The sequence below is a fragment of the Chenopodium album genome, chromosome 22, assembly GCF_948465745.1.
Source record: "Chenopodium album chromosome 22, dcCheAlbu1.1, whole genome shotgun sequence".
Classification (NCBI taxonomy): domain Eukaryota; kingdom Viridiplantae; phylum Streptophyta; class Magnoliopsida; order Caryophyllales; family Amaranthaceae; genus Chenopodium; species Chenopodium album.
In genome coordinates this window covers 29,049,439-29,076,557 of record NC_137855.1, presented here as the reverse complement: position 1 = coordinate 29,076,557, position 27,119 = coordinate 29,049,439, and the positions used below count along the sequence as shown (strand labels likewise).

Sequence of the window (27,119 nt, the reverse complement as noted above, 5' to 3'; positions counted from 1 at the left end):
TATTGTGATATAGTTTGTATTCTTATCAGACTAGATTTCCTAACAAGATTAGGACTAGCGTTGTAACACTATATATATTATTCAATGGTACACACTCCAACCTGAGGAGTTTTCCCGAAATCTAACAATTTTGAATGACTTATTCCAAAATTTTAACTTTATTGTTCAAAATTTTAACTTTTTTGTGTGTTCTAAGATTTTTAGGTATATATTCTAAATTTGAAAGCATATGTTCCAATTTTTACTTGTATGTTCTAAATTCTTATTTATATGTTCTAAATTTTTTATTCACATGTTCTAAGTTTTAAATCAGATGTTCTAAATTTTACTCATATGTTTTGAATTTCATAAAGCAAATTTTTTAAATTTTTACTCACATGTTCTAATTCTTAAATCAAATGTTTTAATTTTTGAATTAGATGTTATAAATTATTACTCACACATATGTTCTAAATTATTACTCAAATGTTCTAAATTTAAATTTGAGGTTGGTTGTTCTAAATTTTTACTCGTATGTTCTAAATTTTTACTCACGTGTTCAAAATTATAGATCAGTTCTCATATAAGTATGAATTCTCACATATGGACCTATTCTCACCGGATCCCTCCCCTATATATATATATATATATATATATATATATATATATATATATATATATATATATATATATATATATATATATATATATATATATATATATATATATATATATATATATATAGATTTAAAATTTAGAACATGTGAGAAAAAATTTAGAACATGTGAGTTAAAATTTAGAACACGCGAGTTAAAATTTAAAACATGCGACTCAAGTTAAAATTTTGAGCATATGAGTAATAATTTAGAACATTTATTTGTGTGAGTAATATTTTTAGAACATCTTATTTAAGAGTTAGAACAAGTGATTAAAAATTTATAAACTTTGTTTTATGAAATTTTAAACATATGAGTAAAATTTAGAACATCTGATTTAAGATAATGAACATGTGAATAAAAATTTTGAACAAATTGATATAGAATATAGAAAGTGTGAGTAAAGAATTTAGAACATAATAGAACATACGCTTTAAAATCTGGAACATATAATTAAAAATCATAGAACACACGTTTTAAAATTTTAGAACAAGTTATTTAAAATTTATGACATTAAACTTAACTAATTTATGGTTTAGAACATGTGAGTACTAAATTATTAAATTTGATTTAATTTAACCTAAGGAAAAATTTAAAACATCAGATTTAAAATTTAGAACATACGAGTAAAAATTTAACATAAAGAGTGTTCTCACATATGAAAAATTCTCACATAAGAAAAATTCTCACGAGAGCCTCCCCTCTATATATATATATATATATATATATATATATATATATATATATATATATATTGCGAATAAAAGGTCAAAAAAATATGATAAAAAAAAATATATGATCAAAGTTGATAACAATAAAAGGTCAGTAAGCACATAAATTATTTAGGGACGGATCGGAGGAAGTATTTAATTAGCTAATACAAGCATTGTATTCTTGTAAACCATCCTATGCAAAGGATATAATTAGAATATTCCCACACAAAAATAACCAAAAAAAAAAAAAAAAACTTCGTCAACACACATCAAACGAAAGCAGTGAGATCACAAATCAAATTCTTAATTAATTATGCATTTAATGTACAATCCATCTCATGAAACATATATTCAAACTTTGTCTTTTCCACTTAAAAATTAGATCCATCTTCAAAATGCAAATCCAGTAACAAAAAGCATTTAATCAGATCGAGACCAACCCTCCAAAATTACACTTCTGCTTGAAAATTAAGTCGAACTTTCAAGAACAAAGGAAGACGGGAATATATTATATGGTTTCATTAATACTTTGACCACCCACAAATACTAATAACCATGCCGGACGAGCTGGTGCTGCTGGATCAGTGGGCTAGCCCATTCGCCTTGAGGGTCAATATTGCACTACAAGAAAAAGGCATAACAAATTATAAATCCCAATATGAAAATTTGCATGCCAAAAGCTCACTTCTATTAGACATGAACCCGGTTCATAAGCGAGTTCCGGTTTTAATACATGATGGAAAACCGGTTTGCGAGTCACTCGTAATCTTGGAGTACATTGATGAAGTTTGGAATGAGAAATCTCAAAACTTGTTGCCTGCTGATCCATATGAGAGAGCTCGAGCTCGGTTTTGGGCCGATTATTTCGATAATACGGTATTTCTAATCTCTTTATCATGTACAAAATATTTTTTTTTTTTTTTTTGAATAAATGTACAAATTGTTGTTTATAATTATTGATTGCCACCTTACGTATGATTAAATAAGTACATAATCACTAGGTAAGTATTATTAAAATAATAATTCCTTGAAGATTTCTTAACATTTTTTCTACTTAAATTTAACTAACTTTTATAATTCATTTGGTTAAATGTTTCAAATTAATTATCTAGTACATGAAAAATTAATAAGGGGTAACATAGAGTTTTAGATACAGACTACCACCTTTGTTTACTTTTGTTTAATTTGTTCTATAAGATACTTTAAGAGATTCTAATAGAAATGAAGTATGAAACTTTAACGGTTTTTATATACTTAAAAACATAGTTATGTGGTATCTTGTAACATACGAAGTAATACTCCATAATAGTTTTTAATTATATACAGAGGCAGTTAAAATACTTAGCCAAAGTTTTTTATTATAACGAGTGGTAACAAATTAGAGGGAATATTTTTATTAAAAATTTTGTTGTATGTGATACATAATATTAGTGGGTTGAACCATAAATAGAGTTACACAATAAGGGATGGTTTCTAAATTAGATCAAATTTCGTGTCCAATTCTCTGTCTTAGCTACTTATTTCATTATGAGTCTTCAATCACCTTTTTATTATTTCTAAAAATGCTAGTCTCTCATAAATTTGTGCTATCCAGTTTATCACCTTTGTTACCAAAATATGGACTCAAAAAGAAGAAATTGAGCATGATGAAAAGAAGGATTTCATAAATTTCCTAAAGTTGTTCGAAGTAGAGCTTGCAGACAAGCCTTATTTTGGTGGAAACAATTTCGGATATTTGGACGTTGCACTAATTCCAAATTATAATTATATTTGCACTTATGGGATGTTCACTAAAATGAACATATCAGCTGAATGTCCAAAGCTTAATGCATGGGCTAAGAGATGCATGGAGAGGGAAAGTGTGAAAAAGTATGTACCAAATGAGCTCAAAATCTATGAATATGTTAATGAAATAAGGAAGAGACTCCTTGGAATAGATTGAGGATGGGCATACAAATTAGACTTGAATCCTAATATTATTGTGTGGTTGTTTGTATTATATATTTATTCTCATTTTCATTTTGTATTAGTATTTTGTTTAATCTTTTAATTTTACCATTCAAATGCACTGATGATATATATCTGTTTTGTTGTATTTACTTTGTTTTAAATCCTTTCCTTTGTTTAAATTATTAAAAAAAAAAAAAGAAAAAAAAGAAAGTAGGCATCTACAAAATGTCATATCATATTTAAGTAATTTATTGCTTTATAAGAAAACTACCATTTTTGCTTACTCCTCCGTGTTTGAATAAGTGTTATACTTTGAGTGACATATAATTTTAGGCAATTTAATTGACTTAATTAAAATAAGAGGTAAGTGAAGTAGTTGAAGCATTTAAAAAAATTGTAAAAAAAATAAAAAATAGTGAAGTTGATATTTTATTGAAATGTAAATAATGTGAGACGAAAGAAATAATAATTAAAAAAATAATTAAAAAAAAAATTGGGTTGAGTTTGGGTGAAACAATGAGAGAAGAAAGATATTATATTAAAATGGTTTTTTTTTCCCGAAAAAAGGAAGTGTAACACTTATTAAAACACGAAGGGAATATCCAAAATGATCTTGTAAACAAGCGATAATGTTGCTAATTAAGGTCCAAATCATCCAAAGTCCAACCCAAAAACACAATGTCAAATATATCTCACAATTAGTCTTGTGCACCTTAGATAGGTGCAACAACAACATAAAAAAAAAAAAAAAAAAAAAAAAAAAAAAAAAAAAAAAAAATCAACACTACGCTCTACAAAATGAACATTTATAAAACAAATATGAACATTTAGTAAAAAAAATATGAACATGAAAAAAAAATGAACATTTAATAATAATAAATGAACACGTAAAAAAAATGAACATTTAATGCTTATAATGCATAAATTTCATAATCATATTATTTTTTATTTCTTTAAATTTTTATGTTCATAATTAATGCATTATATTCATAATAATATTTTATATGTTCATATATAATTTCAAATGTTCATAATGTAAATTTGCAGTGTTGTTCATGAAATATTAATTAAATCTGTTTATGCATATGTTGTCTTTCTTAAATGTTTGTGTTCATATTTTTTTGCGTATATGTTCACCTTTTGAATGCTTATATTCACTTTAAGAAAACCAATGCTTACGTTCATATTTTAAAATGTTATGTTCACTTTCTGAAATGCATAAGTTCATATTTTTTATGCCTATGTTCACTTTCTAAAAAGCTAATGTTCATATTTAAGGGAACCTATACATATGTTCATATTTTGCATGATTATGTTCATTGATAAAAAAAAATGCAGAAAATCAGAAAAAATTCAATTCGTTAGAATTAAGAAAATCATATATTGCCTCCGTTAACATTTAGTTGCAACTTTGAAATATTTTATGTCTCTCAAATAATACCCCAAAGTTGCAACTAAATGTTAACGGAGGTAGTATAACCTGATCAATCGAAGTTAATCACAAAGTCACCACATAAGAAATCGACTATCACACATTTTTATACCTATGTTCACTTTCTGAAAAGGTAATGTTCATATTTTTTATACCTATGTTCACTTTCTGAAAAGTTAATGTTCATATTGTGCTATTGATACACCTATTTCTAGGTGCATGAGTGTGCACCTAAGAATATGCGTATATCTCATCCAACCTTCTATGGCCTAATTTGTCCAACTCAAAAAATCACCAAAAGCCCAATCGCAATCAAACCCCAACCTTTAAGAAAATCCTTACCCATCGAGGATTTCAAAACACGATGCCACCAATTATGGCGATGGGGCACAGCGATACAGTGCACCTGATGCACGGAGTTGCAGCAAGTACAACAATTATTTGGAAGTTTGCAAGCCATTACAGCTTGGTGATTATCACATGCCTTGTGTTTCCAATGCACACTCTTGCACCCCAACATACGGATGGGCTATATCATATCCTTTCATTACTATAAGTAATCCTTAATTTCAATTTCAACTTTCTTTCACCCATTTGATTGAAATGATTCCAACTTGTCAATCTATTTTCTTCTACTATGTATTTTCTTATTTCATCTTTTAGGTCCTACGCTCTCATACGCAAGGAGATGAAGGTTAAAATATAATCTATTGTTCTTTATGTCTGATCTTTTTAGTTTATGTGTTGAAGTATATCCTACCACATAATGCATGTTAGCGTCCCACGTTGATAAAAGTTGAGAGAATCAAACACTATATAAGGCTAAGGGGCTAATCCTCCCATTGACATATTACTTTGAATTTGTAAAGTGGACCCTTCTCTCTTAGTTTGCAGGTCCGGTCCAGACCTATATTTAACATTATGAATTTATTACTCCTTAAATACTTGCTCCATTTCTCTTTGGCACGTATGCCAATGCTAATATTTGATCAATTTTATCTTTAATTACCAATAAGTATAAATTCTAACAATCAAAAATTAATAATCTATTCATGGAGACGATTCCAATAAGTACACATAAGACTATATTTTTTCTTATATATAAATCACAAACATTAGTCAAAGTAGGACAAATAAATAGTGTCTAAAATAGAAATGGAGCAAGTATTTAAAAACGGAAGGAGTATAAGCTTAATCTGAGATCATCAATGGTGATTTTATAGCTGTCAATAATTGACCCGACCCGAGAACCCGACTTGAACCAACAATGATCTGAACCTGACTTGTAACCCGACCTGAACTCAACCTGATGTTAACCACAACGGATTTGATCCAATATTTTATGACCTAAACCCGAACCCGCACCCAACCTGATAGTAACCATCAACCGATTTAATCCAACTCGACAACAATCCGAACCCGAACTAGTACCTGACCTAATTAGAACCTGAAAACGGTTATAACCTAACACAACCAGTTATTAACCTAAGTCATGTCTCATGGAAGGTTTAATAAAATTTTATATACCATTTGTTCAGCTAATATATTGGTACAATTATGTAAACCCTAGCCTGAATCCTTAACAACATATTGATACAATTTGTTCAACTTATATGTATATCTTTTGTTCTCTATTAATTCGTATATAGGTTTAATAAAATCTTGATAATGTTTGATCAAATTATGCAGAGTGTAACTATTTACATTCAACATGACCACATCTATCGATATTTATTCGAATTGAACTTGAACTAAAACCAAGAATGATCCAACTTTAAGATTATCCGACCAATTATCAGACCTAACATACACTAACCCAGACCCAAAAGTACCATCTATTAACCCGCCCAAATCCGACTCATCATACAATACGAACCTAAAATTGAACCTGATCTAAATTTGACTCGAATCGAACCCGACCTACACCCTAAAGGGTGAAGGACCCAAAATAACCTGAACCAAAACTGACCAGACCCAAACTTGAACCTAATCTGAGGCTAAATTGACACGACATAACCTGATCATAATTTGACCCGAGACCTAATTTGACCCGACCTGAACCCGACTTGAATACCCGAATTGACAGCTCTAGGTGATTCAAGTTCTTTCTTCTCTTCTTATATACAAAATTTTAATTATTTTTTTGTAAAGTGGGGGACAAATGTCCCCTCAGTGCTAATAGGCTGGGCGATTATACTTTATCTCTTTCTAACTGACTAATACTAAACAGCTCAATCAGGAAACAATCAACAATTAATTTGATTTGGAGTTAGAGGTAACTATTTATTTTCACTATCCAATAATGATTCAAAATTATAAAATTTTAATTTGTAAGCAACCATGGTTCATATAATTAAACAAACAAATAAAATAGAAAATTCTCTTGGATTACTTATTATGCCCTTTGCAATAAATAACCTACTTATTATGTCTTTTGCTACTTATTGGTACCTTATATGTAATATTGTTAGATTAATCTCAAAGTGTGATTTTCAAATATCTAATTTTCATAAATTATATCAAATATGAACAAATATAAAGTTAAAGAAATATGAAAATAATAGAATAGATTTAAGAAAATACGCTCTAATGTGATCTAATTTGAAATTTGGTGATATATATGATCTTATTTGGCTTAATATTGAAAAGAATAGTACAGTAAAAAAATATGATTGTAAAACTTTTCTTTTTGATTCATTTTGTATTAATTATAACACTTCCTTATTTGATAATATTGCACGTACTATTATTATATTATTTCTTTTTCTCACTAACCCTATGTACTTACACAAATGTTTTACTATTGTATTTCCTAACCAACCCTTCTTACACTATTTTTTTTTTTAATTATTTCTCTCCCATACTAAGATTATTGAAAATGAAATATATCCCAATAAAGTATACTTTATATTATAAATTTCCTCTTAGATCCCTCCCCTATAAGGCTATAAGGTTATATTTAGTTTGCTTTATTTTTGCTTATTTGATTTGATATGATGAAAACTTAAATTTATCATATGTGGTTTGATTGATTAATTTGACCAAACTTTAACCTGATCTATAAGGAAAAAATATGACAAGTGGGTCAGATTCGTAATAATTTGTATTCAACTAATATGTAATTTTCCTATTTTTTTCCTCTATGAAATTAAAGATGTTTTACGATAAAAAAAAGACCGCACATAAAACGACAAAAGTATGATTAGAACTTATTTTTTCTTATTTTGATCAAATCTGAACTTAGTTTTTCTGATTGATCTGAATTAAGTAAAAATATGGTGAACTAAATATAGCATCAATCCCGTAAAACTTTGTGCAATACCTAACAATGTGATTATGAAACAAAGGGAGTGATAAGAATAAGGTGAATAGAATAACTTAAGTAGATCGAGATTGATGCAAAAATAATTAATTTAAATGCTTCCAAACTTTTAAGGGGCTTGTGGTATGCTATAGGCGAGCTCTTTGTTACTCCCTCCGTCCCTAAATTACATTCCTCTTTCTCTTAAATGCTAGAAAGAGGAATGTAATTTAGGGACGGAGGGAGTACTATTTTTTATTTTTTTGGTGGAATGGGGGTATAGTTATACTTCTATATACATTCCCTCCATTCATAATAATTGCAACACTATGATTGACACACATATCAATGCACAACTTTTACTATTAATACTTGTAATTACTACCTCCGTTACAGGTTATGTGCAACGATTAGACATTTTCCCTCTCTGCTTTATGTCAAATCGTTGCATATAACCTGTAACAGAGGTAGTATATATTATTAAGAAATATAATAAATATTTTATTGAAAATATACATAAAGATTAATCCAACTATATTATATGTGACTATATACAATTTTAATATATTAGTAAAAAGTATAGTCAAAGTAATCATATGAATATTGCAAAAGCCAAATTATTGCAATTATTACGAAACGGAGGGTGTATATTAGAGGTGTCAAATTGGGTATTCAAGTCGGTTTCAGGTCGGGTTATGTCAGGTTTCAAGTCAAGTTCATGTCGGATCACGTCGGTTGTTTCTGATTTACAAATCGGGTTTAGATCGGGTTAGGTCAAGTTCAATTTGGATTATTTATGACAGGCTTTATATCTTTTCAGTTACTTTAGGTTTGATTCGAGTCAATTTTGGGTCGGGTAATGTGTTGGGTTCGGTTAGTGTCAAGTCGGATTACTAATAACAAGTTTGAAACTGGTAAATTTCGGTGGGATAAACTTCAGTTCGGGTCATTCTTGGACTCGGGTCAAATTTTATTAATAATGTTGGGTAAAGACCAGTTTTGATAAATTAATAAAGCACAATCAAGCCAGGTCATTCTTAGGCTCGCCCGATAAAGGTGAGGTCAAGTCGGGTCGGGTTGGGCCAGGTCTAATTTCAAACTTGAGTCGTGCTAAATTGTTAGGTCCATACGAGTCAAAATCTAAAAATGATATTTTTCGGGTAAGTTTCAAATCGGGTTGGTCGGGTTAGGTTTTAATCTGAATACGAGTCAAAATTTAAATCTATGTCAGTTTTATGTCAAAATAGTATCAATGCGGGTCAATATAAGTTAGTTTAACGACCTGGATAAAATATGAACATAGGTCACTAAACAGATTACTATAATTCAGGTAAGTAGTAAGTTATGTTAGGTGTTTATTATTAAGATAATTAAGTTGATGAGTGTTATTTCGGGTTCAGTCGTTCAGATCATTAACAGGTCGAGTTAAATCAGTTTTCGGTCAATATCCATTCGAGTCGATATCAAGTTATGATAGGTTATAATCGATTTTAGGTTCTAAACAAGTCGGATACTAATCGGGTTCGGATCATAATCAAGTTGAGTCAAATTGGTTTTCGGTTATAATCAAGCTGAACCGGGTCTATTCAGTTATCAGTTAATGTCGGATCTATTCGGTTTAGGTTTTATGTCACTGTTTTCACCTATTCTTCGGGTACGGGTCGGATACAAATCATTGCCATTTCAGGTCGGTTTTTAGGGTCGGGTCAAATTTTGACAGCTCTAGTGTGTATCATATGTTATGAAATATTTCTTCCGTGTTTAAATAGATAAAACGTTTCAGCGTATGCCAATGTAAAACTTGAACTAAAAATATCTTTTATTAGGGCGAGCCCCAGTTTCTCATATTGAGAAACACTATTGTATATCGAGATGGCAAACTAATAAATAAAAGCAACTTTTGAAATATTTTATAATTTTTTTTTTTTGTACTTTTTCGCATCTCAAAATTCTCAATTTCATCCTTGTTCACGGCTTAGCATGTACTAGCTCCATCAAACTGGTATGAATTTGCCATTTTTTCCGTCATCATTTTGCTCGCAATCCACCATCACCTTCGTTGCCCCTATCTTCTTCGTTCTCCTTCGACAATCCGACGGCTTCGCCGCCGAATCAAACAAGAAACTCTAAAAAAATTGGAGAAATTATGATATGATTTGTCTTCCTCCTCCATTGAGGTTATTCATGTGTTCCGATTTCTCCATCGAAGGTTTTGATTGTTAGTGGACCAACTCAACCAAAAGCTTAAGCTGATGGTTGAGGCCCATGAATATGTTTTATACTCTGTCACGCCCCCTCACACGAGAGCCCGTTAAGCTAGAAGTGTGGATGCAGCATGGGCCTTCCTCATACCTTGCGCTTAATATTCCACTTGAAAGTGCGGGGTGGATGAGATTCGAACCCGTGACCTTTGTGTCACGATGACTCTTGATACCATGTTAGTGGACCAACTCAACCAAAAGCTTAACCTAATGGTCGAGGCTCAGGAATATGTTTTATACTCTATCATTGATTTTCATTAATGGAGGTGAGAGAATGAAGGAAGAAGAAGAACCCATGGTATTTTAAAAGGCCAAAATAAGATCATACATTAACCCCACTTATACACTCCAGATGACACAAATACCCCCCTTGAAATATTTATTTTGTTTATCAATATGAGAAACATGAATTTACCTCTTTATTAAAAATACGTAAAATTATAACAATTAAATATTAATAAATTATTCATTAAGACGTTTCTAACAAGTAAACACAAGGTAACAAGACTATATTAAATCTTAAATGTAAATCACGGACATTAATAATCAAAGTAAATTAGATAAATAATGCTAATAGTCAAAACGTTTCAATTATTTAAACACAAAGAGAATACAAAAAATATTAAATTACAACGACATCAAACAATCGAAAGTTAATTTAGTTGATTAGAAAAGGAAAAATTGACTGAAATGAGAATTGTCACATGGATATTACATTCTTACAAACAACCTACTATGTCGTCACCCATGACCACACACCAACAGAAAATCCTAAACCACGAGAACTATCAATTACCAACAATTTATTTCTTAGCCATTCCATAACCCCTGCTATATGGCTATATATACACCCTTGCATTCCCATAAGTCCATAACTATTACAACAACATAAAATTCTTACAAAAAAAATCTCTAAATTATTTAATTCTCTTCAAAAAAAAAAAAAAAAAAAAAAATGGCAAATGAATTGATGTTATTGGATTTTTGGCCAAGCCCATTTGGGATGAGAGTAAGGGTAGCATTAGCTGAGAAAGGAGTGAAATATGAATATAGAGATGAAGATTTAAGAAACAAGAGTGAATTGCTACTTAAAATGAACCCGGTTCATAAGAAAATCCCGGTTCTTGTTCATAATAACAAACCGGTGAGTGAATCCCTTATTATTGTTGAGTACATTGATGAGGTTTGGAACCATGAGACCCCTTTGTTGCCGTCTGATCCTTATCAGAGGGCTGTCTCTCGTTTTTGGGCTGATTTTGTTGACAAAAAGGTACCTTTTTCATTTTTGCTTAATTTCATGCCTCAAATTACTTTCTTGCTTAGAGGAATGAGTAGACGGAGGAATGGTTAGTCCCTCTATCTCCCCCAAGTGATGGGGTTTGATTCCTCACCTGTAATAAGGTGGGGGTCATCCCGTAGTTCACCGTTTTAAAAAAAATACTTCGTATTACTTTGTTGTTTTGAATAACATATTTAGCATGCAATTGATCAGTTTTATCATATATTACCTCCATTCCTTATTGGTTACAATAATAGAGAGAGTATTATTTGTGAGACATAGAAAATAGTCATCTTAATATTAGTTGTTTAAATAAATAAATGCGAGCTAGGTTTATGTAAGAGTTTGTATGACTTAAAAGTTCAATTATTAAATTCATTAAGGATGAAACGCATACTCGTGATGATTTTTTGATAGAATAAAAATGTGTCATTGTGTTGTAGTGTGAGTGTAAGACCGGTGATAGTTTACAAGTCTATTTCATATGATATGAGGATATTTTAGTGAAGTGTGTAGCTCAATACTTGAAGTAGGAACAACGTGTTACTAAGGCTAATTGTCTTATTAAAGCCACATTTAATTTGGTGGTCCACTGGTCCTAGATAGGTACCTGGAACTTGACTCTTTTTTTTTTTCTTTTGATCAAAGTAAGTAGTTTTTTTGTGGTATACCAGAGATATTTTACCTTGAATAGTTATTACTATCTCCGTTACTTATTAATTGAAAAAGACAAAAAAAAAAATAATAGCAAAAATTAGAAAAAATAATCTCAACTTTCATCAAGTTGGGATTATTCCAGAATAATCCAAAGTTGGGATTATTGTACCAAAATTGATGAAAGTTGGGATTATTTTTTCTAATTTTTCCAAAATAATATTGGTATAATATAAAAAATGACACACGAAGAATGTAAAAGAATGAAGCCAATATATTTAAACGTGTCGTCTCTTTACATGTCCATCGTGATTATTGTTGCTCAGATTTAATGACTACGTAGCACTTATACGTACGTGGTACGTACTTCTACAGATGTACGAGACTGGAAAGAGAGTTTGGACCACAAAGGGTGCGGATCAAGAGGCAGCCAAGAAAGAGTTCATTGAGCACATCAAATTGTTGGAGCAACAACTTGGTGATAAGCCTTATTTTGGAGGGGATACTTTTGGTTTCGTTGATGTTACCCTCATTCCGTTCTATAGTTGGTTTTACACGTACGAGACGTTGGGTAATTTCAGCATCGGAGAGTCATGCCCAAAGATCATCGAATGGGCTAAGAGGTGCATGGAAAGGGACTCTGTTGCGAAATCACTCCCGGAGGAGAAGAAGGTGTATGAGTTTGTTTTGATGCTAAAGAAGGCGTATGGCATTGAGTAGAAAATCAAGTGTGCGTTATATGGCTAATAATGAAACGTTTGGGTGCTTGGATTTGGACGTGTGGTCTTTGTGTTGTGTTATTGTGGATTTGTGGGTTATGTCTATTTAATTTCATGTATTTTTTTTTTGTGGGTTGAATAAAATCCAAGACACCATAAATCTTTATTGAGGGTTTTTTAACTTTGATTTTTTTTTTTGTTTTTTTACTTTAATTTTTATTTTATTTTATTATTATTGTATTTTTTTTTTTTTTTTTTTTTTTGCAGAAGCTTGAACAAAACAGCTAGTCAAACTGAGAGGTTGCACACAATGTTAGCAACTAACCATATGTGCACTAACGCCAGTAAAATGGAAAATAAACTCGCAAAAAACCCAAAACACATATAAGAACATCGCACCTTTTATCTACTTTGTCCTTACATAACACACATCAACGCTTTAAATTCATTGAACAACACAAATTTTGATAGGTAACTTTAAATCAAACACAATTTACAGTTTCTTGGAAGCAACAAGCTACCTGAGAATCATGATCAAAACTCCCATGAAAAAATTAGCAACTTCTGAATTTTTTTTAGCAAATATAGAAGAGATGAAAAGCTTATAGAATGAAATAAACTCAAATCAGGATCATGTTATATACACAAAGAAATCTGTTACAAGTGTACATAATCAATTAAGATGAAAAGCATCATCAACAAAAAATTGTATAAACAAAGATTTTAACCATTCAAAAGTTCCATCCCCTTTCCTTCTCCCTTTGACTCTGCTTCTTAGCTTCCCTTGTGGCCATTCTTCTACCATTGCCCAACAACACCCTCTGTCCCAATCTTCCCCGACTTCCAATTGAGACTCTAACCTTCTCAAGTCCTACATTAACGCCTCCTTTCTTAAGCTGTTGCTGCATGGGAGATTTCCCCTTTTTCTGAAGACTTCGCCTCAGTACACTATTCAACTTTTTGACGCCACTCTTACAAGCTACGGGGCTGCATATAGCAGGCTCTAACGAACACTTATCTACCTCATTTCTCTCTTCTTTCTCGTTTTCTAGAGGTGGTGGAAATGGCAACGTTGAAGGATGGTAGAGTGTCATTGGTGTGCTGGGTAACGGAATTAAAGAGTTTCTTCTCGGGTTTGATGATACAGGAATTCGCTGTGCAGTCGGGCAAAGAGAAGCTCTGCCTGTTTTTTTCGGCTGTATGAGTAGCTCACCTGTCTCAGGATTATTTTCTTTCTCCGGGAGAAAGTTCTCCGCCAGAAGAAAAGATGATGGTGTTTTGTGGTTGTTATGATCAGAAAATAAACGAGGAAGACTAGGTGAATCACTTGTGTTTTCATTGACATTCTTCAGAGTTCCCAGTGGTTTAGCTACTAGAGGAGGTCTATTCGGTGCACTATTTTGGTCTTCAAACTGCTGCCGCATTTGTTGTTGTTGCTGCTCAGCAATTTTTGTGTCTACATGTTGTCGTGCCAACTTTCTCTCTACCAAAAGCTGTCCCTCAAGTTCCTTCAGCTGAAATATATGAACTCTAACTCTTAGTAACGGTTTAAAATTCTCAAAAACACAAAAATGATCAATTAGGACAATAAGATACATTGACTGCTACAGTTCAATGGAATATACTTTCTCCTATACAAGAAGAATACCTTTTCTTGCAGATTCTTGTTCTTCTGGTCCTTGTCTTTGATCTTCGACTCCAAATTTTGGATTGTTTCCTCCATCTTCTTAATCTGCAAATCCTTCAATTTTGCCTCTTGCTTGGTCTTCTCAGCCTACAAGTAAAACTTGTTGAATTAAAAGATGATATTAATAATTAAAAAGAAAGCTAAAGTGTGGAACCATTATTACCAATTGCTTGTATCTGAGAAATTCAATATTGTCCAATTGCTTCTTTGCTGGACCTAACTCAACTCCCTTCACCCTGCTAGCAAAGTTAAGTGAGCATATAGTCTCACTTAAGTCATTTTCGTTGGGACTGATTTGTAAAAACATAAGCGCCTTGGAGTCCCCACCTACAAATAAAATTTGAAGGAAAACGTTTAACAAACTCCATTTCAAGTTGAGGGATTCAAGTTTTCTCCATAGCTAAATACATTTATGCTCAAAAACAAAAACAATAAAAAAAATCTCACATTACCTAGAGAATCTTGCAGTAGGTGGGTAAGCTTGGAGTTCCTGCGGAGAAATATGACTATTAAAACATGACGTAAAAATACAATCTGCAAGGACAACATTCACATAAATTATTGACAATGCACCTGAATGGTACATGTTGACTCTTATTTGCCAAAGCAGATATGACATCTCCAAGAGCTGAAAGAGATTTATTAATATTTTGTGCTTCCTTCAGTCGTTCACCCTGAGCTTCAGTTTTGGCTATCCGTTCACTGCCTGCTAGATCAACCAACCACAACTTGCTTCTAGTGCATTCTCCAGTCAGCAAATTTTGGCCCTTTACCATTACACAATGTATGCTGCAACAAATGTTAAAAGCATAATGAACATTGATGATGTCAAAGGCAAGAAAGAAAGAGGGTAAAATAGCATGAACTCGAAAGCGAACCAATGAGACCGGCTACTGTGCTCATTTGCATTAGTAGAGCCAACTGCCCTGGCATTACTTCCAGTTTGTAAAACATCCCAAGCCTCTCTAATGTTGCTCACATGTGCTTCAATCAATCCAGGAACATGAAGGACACCTTCACTGGCCTGCCTTATCTCAAGCCTAGAAAATCAATACACAATTACACATCCATTCTTAGTATGATATCAGACCTTTATCACAAACTTGATAATCAGTAAGTAACACTCATAAAAACTTCTATCAATAATAATGCCTTATGGTGATTCAGATGAAGCAATAAAAGTCAAAATTTTAGCTGAGCAAACTCAATGTAAATTAAAAGGAGGGAAGTACAAGCCATTCATAAATTAACTAGAGTAGCTAATCTGGTAGTGATAACACTATTGGTGAAGTCTACTAACTACAGAATGGTAGAAAGTGGAGGCAGCATACAACGTGTTTATATACTTCGTATATTTTATAACCACAAATCACTATAATCAATCAAATCAGAGGGAAATATTGAATCTTGTTGATGAACTAGCTCCCTACAAATTGCTTGAAGTCTGGAGTAACCTTTAGAAGGTTATGGGTAAATTGCTTGAGTTGAAGGCACTGCACACTCTATAAACATAGTAATTAACTCATGTGTGATTTACGAGTTATATAGTGATATTTTGATGGACCATGAATCCACATGATCAACAATATCTGACCTTATATCTATTGAAAGTTTCTGAATATTAAACAGCCTACCTCTTTGAAGCTACAGTAGGCTGAGTTCCAGAGGCTAACAAATCTCTTATTTGCTCATTGTATACCTCCAAGACACTCACACATATTTCATACTGAAATAGCTTCTGTCTCTCACTCATAATTTCAAACAGTTCAGCAAGAGTCCTATAATTGACACCACGAGCATCCTCCGTGCCCTCCATTGTAAATGTTTTTCCTGTCCCAGTCTGCCCATAAGCAAAGATACAGACATTGTATCCATCTAAAACTGAGGTTGCAAATGGTGCAGTATCCTCGAATACATCAGCTGGTAAAGGAATAATAGATGGTAAATAGTAGATGATTAGATTCATTGAGTAACAATCACAGTTGAATGATTGATGTAGAGAAAAGGTGATTATTTAAGATCAAACTACCTTGGCCTGCTTGCGGACCAAAAACAGCATCAAACTTGAATGTCTTACGTGGATGACCATTTGACTTAATGGTGAGTTCTCCATCTCTAGCAGATTCAAAATCAATGGCTGCCTTGTCTCCCATGGATATTTCCTCGGGGTTCATAGGCCTACAGCGACAGAAAACACGTATATTACCTGCAAGCAGAGCACAGGCTAGGATTAAGTTCTCAACAACTTAATGTTAAGAAACAAAGTTTTCTTAGTTTTGTCAAGTCACTACTAGATTTCGGCACAATGTCAGACCTTTTAACTCTAGAACTCTGTTATAAAGTTCTTTTCTTTGTTTTTCCCCTTCACTGATTTTCGTCTTCAGCTCATCATGATATGAAACCTGCTGAGTTACTATCAACAAAGAGCCAAAAATAAAGTACAAAACCATCAGTAGTTATTGTAACAAAACCATCAGCACAAAATGTCAATAGATAGAGCACTAGTATTGTTACGTGTGGCTTGCATAACAGATTTCAAGTCATCCATATCTCCAAGGCAATCCTTGTATTTCTTTGCTTCTTCTGATAGTTTGATTTGATCCAATTTCAGAATCTGAAACTCAGTAAAATATACTCTAAGATTCAACAGACCATATATGAAACTTGTTCAATAAAATCGATATCCGTACCTTTAAATGTCTCTTTAAGACACTCAAGGAGGACAACCATTTGCTCTTTTCTTTGACTTGTCCTTCGACCGCAAATGCTGCATTATAATGAAAGTTCATCAATGTGCAAACCAAGTGCATTCGCAAAATAGACAGCATATAGAACACTCAATTACCTAATGAGCCAACGTGCATTGACTTGCGCATGAGCTCATTTTGGAGATCATGCAGTGATTTTAAGGCTTTTTGGCACTCATTGCTCTTGACCTCATTCTCTTTCTTCAGCTCTTCTATAGCTTTCCTTGCTTCAAGTAACTGCTTCTTCTGATTCTCATATTCTCCTTGCAACTTCTTGATACCTCCAGTTGACTCAGACCCATATATATCCTGTGCAAAACCATTTTGTCAAATCACAAACTAACACCCAAGTGTCGCGACATATCTAATTACTAGAGTAATCCATGAGTGTGAGATAATTACTTCAGCCGGGGGCCAAAATGATGAAAATTTCGAAGATTCATGGCTACCCCGAGAAGCTTCTGCTTCAACTCCATTAATGCCTTCCTCTAGTGACAGCACAATGTTAGCTGCCCTCTCCTCAGCAGAACTCTGCTTCAGAATATCAGGTGAACCAGCACAGACAACCAAATCAGGCGCCGTTAACGAAAACCCCAACATCGACCTACCTGCATTTTTCACTAAAAATCAAAATTCCGAGGCTAATGTCATCACAAATGTACATTGTAAACAGACAATGGAAATTCCTTCAGTACCATTGTTTGTATCACCCTTAATCAGATCAGTAAATCGCTGTGGACTAATAATTTCCAAACTTTGATGCAGCCCAGTAGATCCTAGAACATCAAATTTCACACCTAATTCACAATCATCATTTCAATCATGTTGAAATCTCAGTCAGGCAAATCATCAAACATATGGGGTTCATGACATACTGTAACAGTTACTTAATAATAATCTGAAAATATACTGTGATTACCTTCCGAATTTTCCATCTCTTTTGATTGAGAATCTGTATTAATCGAAGAAATGTCAATTGAAACAAACCCAGACGAAGAATTCAACAAAATTAGGGTTTATGACAAACTAAAAACTTCAGAAAACCCAGATTGAGAAAATTCTTCACAATTAGGGTTTAATTGGAAAAAATATAATAAGGAATTTGCTTACCCTGAGAAAAAATTAGGGTTTGTTGTTGACGAGAAACATCAGTAAGAAGAAGTGGATCATGCCATTGATTGTGGTCCTCCATTGTTGTTGAAACTATGGAAGTTTGCGCTAGATTAATTTTGAACTGAAAAAGATGAATAAAGAAGAAATGCTTTAAATTTAATTTGATTTGATTGAGAGGGAAAATTTCAGGGGTGAATTTTGTTAATGATTATTACGTTAAAGCCGAATATTGCATTTCGTTGTTTTAGTAAAATATGACCGTTGTTGATGTTTAAATTTCAAATTTAGTGAATGCAGCATTGCAATGCTTATTAACACCAAACCGATGGTTTTGATTTTTTATTTTTTTATTTATGGGTAAAAATGGCAGCATTTGTTGATTTGAGTACCTTTTTTGTCAAGGTAAGGTAACAGTTCCCTAAAAAAAAAGGTAGGGTAACAGTTAGGGATTAAACTTTTTTACTTTTCACAAGAAGTGAACTTTTTACTTTTATCACTTGGGACCTAACAAAAAATTTCACTAGAGATAAATTAAGGGTCTGTTCTCATTGACTGAACTGAACTGAACTAAACTAAACAGAACTAAACAGAACTCAGGTGAACTAAACTGAACTGAACTGAACTGAGCTGAACTAAACTTATTAATTAGTGATTTTTAACTTCAGATTAGTGATATTTGATTATTTATTATTATACATATGTGTATATACAAATATACATATTAAAATATTTAAGAAAAAATATACTATTATTATTATTATTGATTGATTGATTATTATTATTATTATTATTATTTATTGATTATTATTATCATTTATTATTATTATTATTATTATTATTATTATTATTATTATCATTATTATTATTTATTGATTATTATTTATTTATTTATTGTTATTATTATTACTAGATTAGGCTCGTGCGATGCACGATTTTAACAATAATTTACGATTTTAACAATATTTTTTTGCTTATTTGTGTGTAAATAATTTAAGAAAAATCTAATAAATTGATAAATTAATAAAAAAAAGGACACCCCAATTCATATAATTTGTATAAAATATACGGAGTAGGAGAAAAAAATAATGTTTATAAGAACACAACCTTCCTTTATTTCTCCAATGGAATTTGCATAATTAGTCAATTCAAATATAAAATCTTTTTTTTTTTGAGGAAAAATAAAAAATCTATTAGAAAAATATATAATTAATTTAGCATTTTCAAATTTTTATTTATATTTAAAAATAATAATGATTTTATTATTAGTTTTGGAGGGAAAATTTTTTATAAGAAGTTGACATGTGGAAAGTAATGACATCAGCGGTAATTACTTTAGTTATATTTATAGATTATTATTATTATTATTATTATTATTATTATTATTATTATTATTATTATTATTATTATTATTATTATCGTTGTAATAAGAGCTTAAAAGAATGAAATTTGGCTTTATATCATTAGACATGAACTGAACTGAACTGAACTGAGCTGAAGTGAACTGAATTTCAACGTATGAGAACAGGCCCTAACTATAGTTAAGCGATAGGGCCCACCAAGGCACCAGTTGTTTTAGGTTTCAATTTATTTGCAAAAGATAATTTTTGTTAGTTTTCCCCACAGTATAATGCGTGTTAACTTTTGAAAAAAAAATAATAATAATAAAATAAATAAATAGATAGATAAATAAATAAATTAAGATATCATTTCAACTCTCACTCCTCGTCATTAACCTATCTTTGGGCCTGTTAACATTTACTGAATTGGGCTGAACTCAACTGAACTGAATGGAGCTGAACTGAACTGAGCTGAAATGAATATTTTATGAAAGAAGGAAATTAGGAGCTGAACTGAACTGAACTGAAATTAAGTAAATATGAACAAGCCCTTAGGTGGTTCTCCCTTTCCAAAAAAAAAAAAGAAAAAAAAATAAATAAATAAAAAATAAAAAAATGAAGCTCTAAAGGCGATTTTGGTGTAGATTGTTCGCAGCTGCTTTTTAAGCATTTTAGCATAAGTATGTTGTCTATGAATCTTGTTCAAATTTTTTACTTTAATTTTGTCTTTACTGCTAGGGTTTAGGGCTTTTTTATAAATAAAAAAAAATATGGGTATTTATGATGCTAAAATTGATGCTTAGTGCTACTATTGTGTTTATTTATTTGTTTGTTCTTGTTTGTTTTTTAGAATTTTGAATGTATTTGTGTTGAATTGGGGTAAATTGATTGAGAATTTTTTTCCCAAGTATATAAAAGTTAAGGCTAATCGTTGAATTGGGGTAAATTGAGAATTATTTTCCCAAGTATTTAGATTTTAAATCTTTAAGCAATTCCCATAGTGTCAACTTCCTTCAATTTGATAGAAATATTTTGTTTTAGATTTTTGGATTGCGATTGCTATTTTATTGGAATATAGTATGCTATTTTTGAAGTTTATGTTTTTTTTTTTTTTTTTTTTGGAGACAAACACGGGGAATTAATTTATTAAATCAAGCTCCGCCAAAGTTATGAAACTTTGAGGGATAGAATCCATACAAAGAAGTTCATTACTAGTTCCCGTATCCCCTCTAGCCACAAAGTGAGCTACGGTATTCCCCGCCCGTCTAACATGAACACAATTAAAGTTAACAAACTCATTACTCCTTCTATTAATTTCCTCAAAGAAATGGTAAATTGGAGCCGCACCCTTTTGTTTGTCTCTAACAGCACGAACCACATTCAAGGAGTCACACTCAAGTATTACATTCATGTACCCATATTTGCACGCAAGCTGGACCCCAAGACAAGCAGCCGCAGCTTCTGCAGTTTCAGCATTCCACCTGCAGGAGATTTTCCTCGTCACAGTAAGCAGCACTTTGCCCCATTCGTCCCTGAAGACCACACCCAAGCCCACACCACCTCTGCTAGGAACATACGCATCTACATTCACCTTAACATAATTACTTGGTGGCAATTCCCAGCTTGCTCTCGAAAAAGAAATAGGAGCAGCCACACCTCCACCCACCTTGGCATTGTATGAGCAATAGTCTTCACATAACCTGACAAAACTAGCTGCAATCGACACCCCATTAATGTCACTCACCTCGCCAAAAATTTCCTTATTTCTACAGCACCACGCTGCCCATGCGAGGCACAAGAACATACGCAGCTGCACCTTATCCAATCTTCTCGAAATCCAGCAAAAACACTCTTGAAATGAGGACATCGAGGCATCATCTAACAGCTCACGGAAATTGCTATGCTTCCATATACTCTGAGCATGTTTACAGAAAAATAAGGCATGAACAATAGTCTCACTATTAGCACTACAAATCGAGCATCTGCTTGTTGGTTGAATATGCCTAAAATGTAGCATACTCATCACCCCCAGTGACCCTTTACAGGCTCTCCAAACGAAGTGAGACAGCTTGGGAGGACCCTTCAAATCCCACACCTCACGCCATAGTTGATGCTCCATATCACCATAAAGCAATTCCCAAGATCGAGTCTTGCCTAACCTGCCAAGCCAATAAGCCGACTTCACAGAAAACAAACCTGATTTTGTAGGCCACCAAAATCTCCTATCTTCCACCCACATACTCGGCAAAGGGATATCAAGGACAGCACGCCCCTCCTCTTCATTAAACACCTCAGTCACCATCTCAGAATTCCAGCACATATTCTCAAAATCAATTAGCTCGTTCACTCTCAAATCAATGTCACAATGCGGTTGAGGGGTCGGTTTTAAACAAGAGCCATCACTACTTAACCAAGCATCCTCCCACACCTTAATCGAGGATCCATTACCAACTCTCCACTGCAAGCCTTCGAGAAGCAAAGATTTTGCCCCCCAAATACTTCTCCAAGTAAAACTTGGATCAAACCCCCTTGAAGCACCACAAAAATCAGAGTATTTAAAATACTTTGCTTTGAGAATTTGATGCAGCATTGTATTATTATTCTCACATAGCCGCCAACCTTGCTTAGCTAGGAGTGAGAGATTGAAGCATTTAAGGTCCCTAAATCCCAATCCACCCATTGATTTAGGAAGACAAAGATCTTCCCAACGATGCCAATGAATTCTCCTATTTAAATTATCCGAGCCCCACCAAAACCGAGCTAAAGTAGAATGTATTTCATCAATGAGACAACCTGGAATTTGAAAAATGCTCATCATATAAGTAGGGATTGCTTGTGCTACCGCTTGATTAAAATCTCTTTGCCAGGACGAGATAACAACTTCTCCTTCCACCCTTGAAGCTTCTTCCAAATGCGCTCTTTTAGACATGTAAACACAGCTTTCTTAGACCTCCCAATAAGAGTCGACAACCCCAAATAATTCTCATGTCTATCCACTTCTCTAACTCCGAGAGTATCAATAATCACCTTTCTTCTTTCCGGACTCACACTTTTGCTAAAGGCTACCTCAGTCTTGCTTAGATTAACTTTCTGTCCTGATGCTCTTTCGTAGGTACTGATTATATCAGCAATTGTAGAGCATTCTTGCAAATTAGCCCTCGCAAATAAAATGCTATCGTCCGCAAAGAAAAGATGAGACACCCTAGGTGCACCCCTGCAAACTCGTACTCCATGGATTAAATTATTTGATGACCCTGCAAACTCGTACTGTTTTTTTTATATATAAACAGTTTGATGTTAACAATCTAATTTTGGTTTGGAATTACGAAACATTTTTTTTCTAAACTCTATTTAATGCTTAAGTTGGTTAGTAAGCTTTTTTTAGATGGGTAAATTGCTTGGTAATTAACCACATGTCTCAAAAGGTGAAAGAAAAAAGTACAGGTCCTAAAAGGTGAAAAATAAAAAAGTTTAATCCCTAATTATTACCTTAACTCGCGAATAGCTGCATAAAACACATAAAAGGGTAAGCTAGTCATATGACATTTATAATTATATTGATATATTTTGTGTGCTATAATATATGCATATTATACCATTAGAGTAGAGGTTGTCTTAGAGCTTGTTTAATTCACCTTATTTTTGGCTATCTGATCTGATTTGATCTAATCTGATCTGATATAGTCTAATTTGATTTGATTGTCGAATTTACCAAACTTTGACTTTATGTGTACGAAAATCTATAAAGAAAAAATATATTGAGTTGGTCTTGTTAGATTCGTAATAATGTGTATTTTATCAAGGAAAAATTGCTCCCATTAATCTGAACTTTGCCTCGTCCGCCGAAATTAATCTCAACTTTCGTTTATTATCTATTGCACCCAACTTTAGGGGGTATTAATTTCTATTGCACCCTACAGGTCATCTAACCTGATATCACAGGTTACCTAGACACGTGTCAACACGTGATAGGTCCAAAAAAAAATTTAAAAAAAATAAAAACAAAAATAAAAAAAAACCAAACCCAACCCAGCCCCCAACCCTATCTCGTAAACACTCCACCACCACCCCCACCCTGCCGGAAATTCGCCCCCACCCCTGAAATCCCCTCCCCCGCTGCTGGAAAACGGCGCCCACCACTCGCCCGCCTTGATAACCCACCTTATCTTCCCCATCCCCCACCGTTTTCACCCCCTTCTCCACCGAATTTCAACCCCTTTAATTTGAATTGGAGCATAAATTGCTAATTGTTGCTGCTTGTGCGCCAAATTGGTGATTCGGGGGTGTAAGTGTGTGTTGGGCGAGTTGGCAGAGGTGGTGCTGGGCAAGTTGGAAGAGGTGGTGTGTGAGTGTGTGTGGTTTGGTGGTGGTACTAGGCGAATTGGCAGAGGTGGTGTGTGATTGTGTGCGGTTCAGTGGTGGTGTTGGGCGAGTGCAGCTGGTGGGTTGTGGGTGTGAAGGTGATTAATTGAGGTTGATGAAGATCGGAGATGAGAGGTGATGGTGGTGGTTGATGTTCTTATTGGTGGTGTGTTGTTGCTGAGAAGGTGGCGAACTGGCGTCGATGTGGGCCAGGGAGGGGGTGTGTCCGGCGTCGAGGTGGGCCAGGGATGCGCTGCGCTTCTTGTGGTGTTGGTAAGGTGGCTGGGTTCACTAGTGGTTGTGGGTAAGGGGAGGTGGCGGTGGTGGTCTGGTGGAAGGGGATGGCTGTTGGGTTTTTTTTTTTAATTTTGTTTTAATTTCTTTATTTATTTTTCATCCAATTACATATTGACACGTGTGCAAAAAAAATTAATTCACAAATGTTTACCTGATTAACCGATTGCAAGTCATTTGAGTGCAACAAAAATTAATACCCCCTAAAGTTGGGTGCAATAGATAATAAACGAAAGTTGGGATTAATTTCGGCGGACGAGGAAAAGTTCAGATTAATGGGAGCAATTTTTCCTTTTATCAAATACTCCCTCCATTTTTAATAAGTATTACACTTACCAAATGCGGCCGTGTTTTAATAAGTGTTATTCTTCCTTTTTCGGCAAACAAAAAACTTCCTCCGTTTTTTAATAGTTGCAACACACTCTTTTTTCACGGTATTTAATAAAAGTGGGGTTCACATGGTTTAATATACTTTAAAATGGGGTGAGAGGTTGTTAAAAGTATAATTCAGTGGGTCATTACTTTAAATAAGGGAAATAGTGCAACTTTTCCTCAAAATAACTTTCCAATTATAATGTGTTGCAAGTATTGTGATATTTTCATTTTAGGGATGTGTTGCAAGTATTAAGAAATGGAGGAAGTACATTTCAATATCATATCTTTCTCCGTTTTTGGTCCCCACCAAAACTCAATACAACTCTCTTCATTAGAGCATGCTTAACAATGAATAATTAAAATAATTTGTGTTACCATTTGAATAAATAATGTTTAAAAAATAAGGGAATGATGAACAATGGCATGAACTAATGTGAATAGTTTGGTTTTCCAAACCGTATGTGAAATTTGTTTGTCTGGAAAAAATTTACTTTTGTTGATTTATTTTGTCTAAAAGTAATTATTTGTTGATTTATTTGTCTGGCAATGCGAAAAAGGGGTATACAGGCAGCATACATCAGCTCGCCAAGTGCCATGATGCATGCACTTGGATCTCCAACAATTGTTATTTACGTAACATTAATAACTTTAAACATATTATTTTAAAAAGAAGTTACCAGTGGTCAAATTTTTTTATTTTCTATATATAGACACCCATATTGATATAGTTTTGACAACCTTAAAAATTACCTCTTTTTGATACCATATTTTTTCTGTAAAAAAAAATAGTTGGTGTCTTAAATTAATTTCTTCCACAATCTATACCAAATATTCCTAATTATGCTTTTAATAATCCAAAGCCTCAAACAAAGCGCAAAAACACAAAAAAAATCCACAACAAAATCCACCCAATTATCCTATACATCAAGAAAGTTGTCTTCAAACTCTCCCTAATCACTCACAAAATTATCCACAAGTAACCCCCAAAGCTTCACCCTAAATTTCGAGGAATTATCAAAATTACCCACCAAGCTTCAACTATGCTTAACCAAGGAAAACAAACTTCTCAACTAAACCAATTTACCAACAAAATTACGATGAATATGGTACAAGGATTGGTTTCAATATTTCTCGTCAGTCAACACCCAGAAAAGGTGAGAGCAAAGACGAAAATTATGCAGTTGATGACGAGGAAGAAGATGATGATGAGAAGGAGGAATTGGATGTTCCATGTAACCAAAGGAACTTCGTTGAACTCCTAACACAACCAACCTTCCAACCCGCACCTCATCCCACTTCTAAACCCACTGAAGAGCCCGATAAAAAAATAAGGATGATGTATAGACAACCGTTTTAATCTCTGCAAACATGAACACAACCAACGAATTAATTACTGGAACAAATCAGAAGTCGAATGTATTCTGGCATAAGGTTCTAGCCTCTTACGACAAAGCAAGAAAAGCAAACTCGAAGGAGATTGTCATTAGAACCATTGGTAGTCTAAAGGGACAGTAATTAAGAATTGCTCCCGCCGTTGTCAAGTGGTGTGGTAGCATCAACAAGGCAAGGATGCTTAGCGGACAAAATGTTGATGATGTGATTGCTTTGTAGCACCCTTAAAATTCTTTTCCTTTTAAAACACATGTTTTACTCTTTTTAAAATACGAAATAGGAAATTCAATGACATTACCGCCACCGTGAAAACGGCTAAGGCACTTATCGAAGACACACATCGGAAGACATTTTCAAAACCATTCAAAATAAACCAAGTTCAAAAGTCAAGCCAAATGAAAGTAAAGTCAAACCAAATTCAAACGAAGTCAAACTTACAATTTGGAACCATTTGGGCCCTTTCAAAACCAAACGAGTATTTAAAACCAATGCGTTAGTCTCATCAAACAATAATAATTGTCCAACAATAAATAATAATGCACATTCAAAACAAAACTAGAATAGGAATCACTCTTCACTCAAACCCCAATATGAATATGCCGCATCACCTAAAAATCTTCTCTTTAAACTGTCCTCACTACTCGCCATTAGAAATGAGTCGTCGTAGGGCCAAGATAAAGACAAGGCTAAAAAAAACATACAAACACACAATCAGCAATACTGAGTACATAAGCGTAAACGAATCACACTTGCAAGCATACCACATACAATCCAAACAACAATAGATAACTCAATTACTTATTTATTTGATTACGTATCGAACGGGTTTCCAACCAAATCCCTACCCCAAACAAATTAAATTGAGGTA

General features: G+C 33.2%; 3 protein-coding genes across 3 annotated transcripts; 2 read left to right on the top strand and 1 right to left on the bottom strand.

The window, feature by feature from the left end:
- The first annotated feature begins 1,888 nt into the window (after window positions 1-1,888).
- LOC145606152 (putative glutathione S-transferase) lies at window positions 1,889-3,290 on the top strand. The gene is made up of 2 exons (XM_081662206.1): window positions 1,889-2,224; window positions 2,943-3,290. Exons 1-2 carry the CDS (start codon window positions 1,904-1,906, stop codon window positions 3,288-3,290), a joined length of 669 nt encoding a protein of 222 aa, XP_081518332.1. The 5' UTR covers window positions 1,889-1,903.
- Window positions 3,291-11,131: 7,841 nt separating this feature from the next.
- LOC145603444 (putative glutathione S-transferase) lies at window positions 11,132-13,131 on the top strand. The gene is made up of 2 exons (XM_081659353.1): window positions 11,132-11,562; window positions 12,601-13,131. The coding sequence occupies exons 1-2, from the start codon at window positions 11,248-11,250 to the stop codon at window positions 12,943-12,945; spliced, it is 660 nt and encodes a 219-aa protein (XP_081515479.1). The 5' UTR covers window positions 11,132-11,247; the 3' UTR covers window positions 12,946-13,131.
- Window positions 13,132-13,559: 428 nt separating this feature from the next.
- On the bottom strand, window positions 13,560-18,796 carry LOC145604795 (kinesin-like protein KIN-14Q). Its single transcript, XM_081660750.1, has 16 exons — window positions 18,489-18,796; window positions 18,298-18,330; window positions 18,074-18,175; window positions 17,781-17,986; window positions 17,477-17,687; window positions 17,322-17,398; window positions 17,146-17,245; window positions 16,946-17,044; window positions 16,661-16,837; window positions 16,266-16,551; window positions 15,510-15,671; window positions 15,205-15,420; window positions 15,084-15,121; window positions 14,795-14,958; window positions 14,593-14,718; window positions 13,560-14,458 (listed from the first exon to the last, which is right to left on the bottom strand). The coding sequence occupies exons 1-16, from the start codon at window positions 18,568-18,570 to the stop codon at window positions 13,676-13,678; spliced, it is 2,862 nt and encodes a 953-aa protein (XP_081516876.1). The 5' UTR covers window positions 18,571-18,796; the 3' UTR covers window positions 13,560-13,675.
- Between the last annotated feature and the right edge of the window lie 8,323 nt (window positions 18,797-27,119).